The sequence below is a fragment of the Lepisosteus oculatus genome, chromosome 11 (genome assembly GCF_040954835.1).
Source record: "Lepisosteus oculatus isolate fLepOcu1 chromosome 11, fLepOcu1.hap2, whole genome shotgun sequence".
Taxonomy (NCBI): domain Eukaryota; kingdom Metazoa; phylum Chordata; class Actinopteri; order Semionotiformes; family Lepisosteidae; genus Lepisosteus; species Lepisosteus oculatus.
Genome location: NC_090706.1, coordinates 27,685,206 through 27,691,929, shown reverse-complemented (window position 1 = coordinate 27,691,929; position 6,724 = coordinate 27,685,206). Strand labels below are relative to the sequence as shown.

The window sequence follows — 6,724 nt, the reverse complement described above, 5'->3', positions numbered from 1 at the left end:
TTTGTGACACATAGAAATCTAATTTGATCAGCATACATCTCATTACTTCTAGCTTTGTGTTTGATAGTCCCATCCTTAACAATGATGCAATGAAGTTGAGTCTGATAAAGCTCAGGAGTCATTTCAGTTTTCCAGTATGCTTAGTCACTGAATTAAAAGTATTTAGCTTGGTAAAACAGTGGTACAGTATGTCCACTCATTGTAATTGTATTGAGCCATTTTGTAATAAAACATACTGCTTGATATTTGCTACACTTATTTAACCTCTCCTTTAAAAAAGATTAATTCCCAGCAAGTTGGATGTCTGCCTTCATTCAAGGGCAATAAATCTACCTTAACTGCTGTTAGCAAATAGTGAAGCTCTTTCTGGAAAGTAATTGTGTTCTTCTGATGTGTCCTGTTTTTTGTTATGGGCATCAGAGTGTCACAGTAGCCTAAAAACATTGCAGTGATATTATAATGGATCTTGACAAAGATGTCACCTGCATAGCTGAGAGCTTTAAGGCTTTTGGTATTCAGGATCAATAAATTAATCTATAATTCTTCTAGATATCAATTGGCTTCAGTATTAATTACAAATCTGTATGCAGTATAAAACTAGACAATTGTTTCATACTAAGGGTATTCCACAAAGTTCTGTCCTGAGCTCTAATTCTTTTCTCCTGTCTATATAACTACTCCTCAGGCAATAAGAAATTCTCATACACTTCTATGCCAACAACATCTTATATGCAGCTGAACCCCACGTTCTCATTTCTAATGACTAATTTGCTTAAATTTCCGTAAAAGTCAGCAGATTGTCAACAGTCAACCACTAAACTAAAATGGAAATAGGACTATTCAATAGAGTTTGAACTGTTAACTAAGTAATACTTACAAATGCTGTACATTAAATAAAGTGGAACAAGAAACACTTTATAAACCTGTCATTTGGATGGATAATGTCTTAACTTTTAAAACTAATTACAAATTGTGATTTTTTTTATTGCAACAAATTTGGTTTAGATGTTCCTTTAGATATACACTAGTTCACACTCTGTACACCACCCATCTTGGACTGTAATTCTATGTACAGTACATATCTTTTACATAACTACAGTATGTGCACACTAGGGGCTGTAGTGTGGCACAGTGGGTAGCATAATGGACTTTATGGAGTTGGAAGGGAAGCTGTGGGTTCAAATTACAGATGAAACACTGCTTCTGCATCCTTGAGCAAAGTAGATCAGCCTCCTGCTAAGAAATCAAAGCATATGCTGTAAAGTCAGGACAACGGCAGGGAAATTATAGTCCTAAGGATATCAGTCACCTTCCCCAAGCTCTTTTAAATCTAGACTTTAAATCTTTGGAAGGGCTTTTATTTAACTGGTCCTGTCTGCCACTTCACTTTTCTACTATATTCCAAACCCTCATTGTAACTTCGTAATTCTGCTGTCTCCCCTCAATTTTTTTCTTTAAGGCACTTCGAGAAGCCACTTTTGAACTTGCTAGATATAAAAGTTTATTATAAATCCCAGTATCCTCCGATGAAGCCTCAGCTAGTCAGATAGCCAGACATTTATTTTCTGCAGCTGAAAACAATTCTTTCTACTTGAAATATATGAAAGTACTGACACTGTTGCGGAATAACAGCAGAAGAAAGACCGCAAGAGGAAGCCATTTGGCCAGTCCTGCTAGTTTGGCAGTTTAGCAGTTGAGTCAACCTAAAACTTCGGCCAGCCATTTCCAGAAGCAAACCAAGGTTTAGGCCTCAACCACCTAGTGTGGAAACCTGTTGCAGACACAGACAACTCTTTGTATAATACATTCTCTTTTCATTTCGAATTGTGACACCTCTTTGTTTCACTAAAGGGTCTGCAGAAGTCTGCCGAGCAAGCCTCATCTATGCTTAGGATTTTATATACTAGGATCAAATCTTTTCTCAACCTCTCCTAGACACTGTCCCTCACAAATGCATTAGACATTCAGCACCAAACAGCTCTGAGGGTTTTATCAAACAGATTTTTATTGGAAAAACATTTCTCCAGAACAATCCATTGCCTAATATCAAAGGCAAAAGAAAAATAAGAAGAGAACAAACTCTGCCAGCTTCTTAAGCAAGATGAAGCTAGTGCTTCAAGTTTTGGCATCTATAGTTTTCTGAAAAACAATGTACAGGCTTCTATGGAAAAAGTCAGTAACTATAAAGATAGCATTTGAGCAGCATTTTAACAGCTGTTAAAGTAAGTGCTTGGTAATGACAAAAGTTAAATAGCATCAGAATTAATGAGTGCAACATGCACACCCGTCTTAAGACAAAAAAGCTGTACTCCAGACACCTCTTCTACCATAGTGCAAACACTATCATGAGCAAATCCTTCAGTCAAGAGACTGTTTCTGCAGGTCAGCTACACCAGAAGTCGGCAGTTCCTTCTTCACCCATGGTTATATTACAAAACTGCAGCTATTATCCAGTCATGGCTTCTGCCACTGCAGTCTGCACACTGTCCCGACCAGCTTGACCATCCTGCTGGACAGTGCGTGCCGTTAGCGAAAGGTCAGTAGGGAGCAAATCCTACTCGTTTCACCGGGGTTCTGAAAAGCAAAATCAAATCAAAAAGAGAGGATATTGATCAACTAAGCAAGCATACACAAAGTGGATTATTTTATTTCTACACGCACAGCAGCTAATATTTTGCAGCTCAACAACACTCTCTTATTAAAGAGTGCTGTGGACCTGCATAGCTCTGTAGCAGCTACAGGCCACTTGTGTCCCCGGTAGCTAAGAAGGGCTGGTAACACTTCAAGAAACCTACAAGCTGTGCTAGACAAATTAACATGAAGTAACTAAAACAAGATTAAGGAATTTATTTTTCACTTCACCACACATTTAAATATAAAGCATCAAATGGAGAGACCTGAGTTCAGTGCCCTCCTGAATACGAGAACCTTTACAAACATGAGGTGGCCTTTCGGCCTCCTAGCTCTTTTGGTCTCGTGTGCTTTCAATGGTTTAAAACTGAACTCAGCACTCCATTCTCAACTGTTCCTTCCTCCCAAGCTCCCCCCCAAAAGGCTTCCAGAGCTACACCCCAGGGCTGCCTGACCTCATGGCGTTTTCGGTGTGGAAGTGGGTGCTTCCTGCTGTTCTGGCTCAGGATGTGCACTTGGCATGCCTTCCTCCTTCTTCTCGGCAGCCAGAAAATCATGAATGGCGTTCTCTATGTGGGGCCTGAAAATGTGGTTCAGTTTGGGATCCACCACCTGAGTAATGATTCTGTCCACGCCAGCCTCCAGCATGCCTGACCTGCTCCGAACACAGACACGCACTGTATTATTGATCAATTGCCGCGGCAATTAGTGAGTTCAGAGCTCAGAACACAAGCGGGTCTCTCAGGCTGTCAGGCCGGATTAGCGCGGGGGCAGAGCGATCCCCTGCCACGTGCTGGAGCGCAGCAGGGTGCCGCCGCTGGGATGCGGGCGCTCACACACCCACGCACGAGCTCGCACAATCAAGGCGGGGGCGCTAGCAAGCGCGGACGTGGACTGAGTGGGCTTGTGGGAAGAGGCGGCCGCAGCTTGCAAATTCGGACCCCTCCCCCCCCCCCCCAACGAATACTAGGGCGCTCCAGACGCGCAGCAGCCCATCGATTATCTGATTCCCCCTCCCCCAAAGAGGGAAGGGGTCACAGGATTTTCAAAAATGATGGATAATCGGGTCATTTTTTTTAGGAGATTATCTTTTCACTTTCGTTAAGAACACTGTGCTTTGGGGTGCTGTGCATGTTTTTTTTAGTCTTTTGATTTTAACTGTAGACAAATGTTAGAAATATTGTAGGGAGTGTGAAGAAGACCGACACACCCGAAGAAGGTTCCACAGCCGAAACGTTGTGTTTCCTTTCTTTTCTTTTCAGCATGGAATAAACCTATTACTTGTTCCTTTGCAGCCTACGCATGCCGACGCAGCTACCCACCTGAACTATAAAAATAAGAGTACACACACACACACAAAGTACAGTACTGCAAAAACAGCACTGTACAGTATGCATTACTTCAGCTTGTCTAATGCAAAGCACAGTATATTTAGCTTGGTTACAGTGAGAAAGAAATGATTGTTTCACATCCTGCAATTTACTTTAAAGTGTACAAGTAAGGTGCAAGTCTGGAAATATAATGATTGTGAAATAAGGTCAGCATTAATACAATTTATTTGGTCTGCTGCTGGAGTTACTTCCCAAAACAGCGGACCGAGCGAGGGAATCACGTGTTTGTGGTTCAGATTGTTACATAAAGCCCATGCACTGCTCGCTAGCACAGCCCAACGTGGTGCCACACCGCTCGCCTGACACTGCCTTCAGCGCGGATTTCCAGCAAACAGCAAAATTACACGCCACTCTCTCCAGGTCAGCCATGACAGCCAGAAAATACAAGAACCAAGATTACCGGTCGTCGAATAATCAATGATCTCTGTCAATGTACTGCATTGGCAGACATAACTGAAATACAGAACAGTACTGCTTCTGGCTACTGTGAGACAAAACTGTGTTTTTTTGTTAAAGTTTTTTTTTAAAAGAAAAAAGGGAATACCTTAACAGACATAAAATGATTGCGGTTTTGTCAATTAAAAGGTGCTAACTGAAGAAAGGAAGAGAGGATAAACTGCTTAATTAAATTTCTTACCAAGACCATTCTTAATTAAACTTCTACACTGACTATTAGGAACCCCCACAGAATAATATGTTGGGCCACAGCAGGGTGTAGCTTGTATTCCATAAGGGTTAATATTTCCAGTCTGATGATTAATGATTGCATTTTTACTACAAATCATATTTTTTTTAATACGATATTGAGCTGGAGAATGTAACATGATCAGATCCTTAAAGCAGCACACAGCTCTCACAGGAGGCAATTCTGGCTCGGATGGTGGAAAGAGGGAGTGAAAGAGCAGTTGCATTCTGCAGTACCCTCCTGAACATGACAAGTTACAAACAAGAGGTGGCCTTTTGTTCCTCCTAGTTCTATTGGTTGATAGTACCTAATTGATCCAAGCATCTATTCCAGCAGTTTCTGCAGAGAAACCAAGGAATTGGCTTCAACAACATGTTTGAGTAGCCTGTTCCACACTCCCACCACCCTTTGGGTAAAGAAGTGCATCCTGTTGCTGGTTTTAAATGCACCTCCCAGCAGATTCCACTTGTGTCCTCTGATCTTGCTACTACCAATTCTGAACTGAGCGGAGGCTGAGGACATAACTTTGAAAGCCTTTTCTCCCCTTAGGAACTGAGCCGAGAATAAAATCCGACCTCAAAGGGAAAAAAAAGAGTGCCGCCAACTCACTATTTTGAAACCCGCCTCACAAGATCCGTTCTACATTTAACCCAGACGCGGATCATCAGCTGGGATACACCCACTGCTCCTCTGCAAAATGGCTTTCTTCTCCTCCCTCACCCCAAATGAATGGTCACTAGCTGACCTTTAAACTGAAGTGAAAAACATGACATCTTCTCACTTATCTTTCCCAGTCTCTTGCCACGCGAGCAACTGGAAAATCACCCCGCACACCACGCAGGCTGGGGTTACTGGAGGAAGGAACTCACTGGACCACACTCTGTCTCAGGCCATTGCGCACTTGGTTCTTGTTGATGGCCGGATTCCACTCCTGGCTGTTCAAGTGATTGGCTACGAAGTTGTCCACCTTCTGCCGCAGGTTCTGATAGGCGGGCTAGAGGCACAGGGGTTAAAAACACACACACACACAACAGGTCAATTTCTCGGTTTCCACCGCCATTCCTCCTTTGAATCACAGGCACCTAATATGAAACCGATAAAGTTTAAAGTCGCCCGAAAGTTTCTGTTAATTCTTGTGTTGCAATAATTCCTGGAACCTGCAAATTTCCTTTCGTTTAGCATTTTTTTTTGTATCCTGCTCAAGACTGATTTTGGCCTCCGTCGAGCTGAAAGCGTTTTACACTTTGCTGGCCGCTTTTCAACGTAAAAAAGCGTCAGAATACTGGCGTCAGCTCAATAAATTCTCAAAAACCGCTATCTGCAGACTCTATTCACTGATACCGCCGGATCTGAGAAGTCTAAAATCACAATAACGAAAGTCGAGGATTTTCATTTTACTCAAAGCCTGCTGCGAGTCGGCAGTAAACAGGCCGTGAAGTAAATCAAACTTTAGACAAATCCGAGCCCACCTTCGTGTCCACGTCTGCCAGGCAGTCTCTGCGGAACTCGTCGAACAGGCCCCGGTTCTTCAAGTGCTCCACAATCTGGTTTATGAGCTGCGGGTCTCCAGGCGGCAGGCTCGCTGCACCGGCACCGCTCTCCGCCATCGAGTTGGCGTGGCCGCCGATCCGAAAATAACAAATGCTCAGACAAGTACAGTAACTTTCACACACATACAACAGGAAAAAAAACTTATCTCGCAATACTTCGCTCTTTCTCTATCGGCGAAGGTTAACAAAGGAAAGAAAAACAATGACTGAACTGCAGTCTGGGATCAGTAGTTTGGCATCATCTGCTAAAAACGGAAGGCCGTCGATGGAAGAACTACGTGTCCCAAGCCGCACAGAGCGCAATGGCTGAGGTTCACTTCCGTTTTTAGGGGCGTTTGGGTAATGTATTTTTCCTCTGCTTGGGTCCTCTAGCAGTGCAGTATGGTCTCGTATAAAACTGTTTTTGGAGGAGAACGTCCAGTGAGATTCCCCAAAGGTTGGCCAAGCCTAACGATAGGAAACCCGTG

General features: G+C 43.0%; 1 protein-coding gene across 2 annotated transcripts; it reads right to left on the bottom strand.

The window, feature by feature from the left end:
- Positions 1 to 1,981: 1,981 nt before the first annotated feature.
- Positions 1,982 to 6,524, bottom strand: bod1 (biorientation of chromosomes in cell division 1). 2 transcript variants are annotated; one of them, XM_006631679.3, is made up of 4 exons: positions 6,177 to 6,520; positions 5,577 to 5,701; positions 3,087 to 3,286; positions 1,982 to 2,574 (listed from the first exon to the last, which is right to left on the bottom strand). In XM_006631679.3, exons 1-3 carry the CDS (start codon positions 6,312 to 6,314, stop codon positions 3,088 to 3,090), a joined length of 462 nt encoding a protein of 153 aa, XP_006631742.1. In that variant the 5' UTR covers positions 6,315 to 6,520; the 3' UTR covers positions 1,982 to 2,574; position 3,087. The 2 variants fall into 2 exon arrangements, with proteins under 2 accessions (XP_006631742.1, XP_015204831.2); XM_015349345.2 differs by lacking the exon at positions 3,087 to 3,286 and having other exon boundaries at positions 6,177 to 6,524.
- Between the last annotated feature and the right edge of the window lie 200 nt (positions 6,525 to 6,724).

Coding starts and splice junctions, on each gene's coding strand:
- bod1 (XM_006631679.3), bottom strand. CDS start 6,314: ATGGCGGAGAGCGGTGCCGGTGCAGCGAGCCTGCCGCCTGGAGACCCG. Junction 5,702..6,176: donor TGGCAGACGTGGACACGAAG/GTGGGCTCGGAT, acceptor CTGTGCCTCTAG/CCCGCCTATCAGAACCTGCG. Junction 3,287..5,576: donor CTGAGACAGAGTGTGGTCCA/GTGAGTTCCTTC, acceptor TGTTCGGAGCAG/GTCAGGCATGCTGGAGGCTG.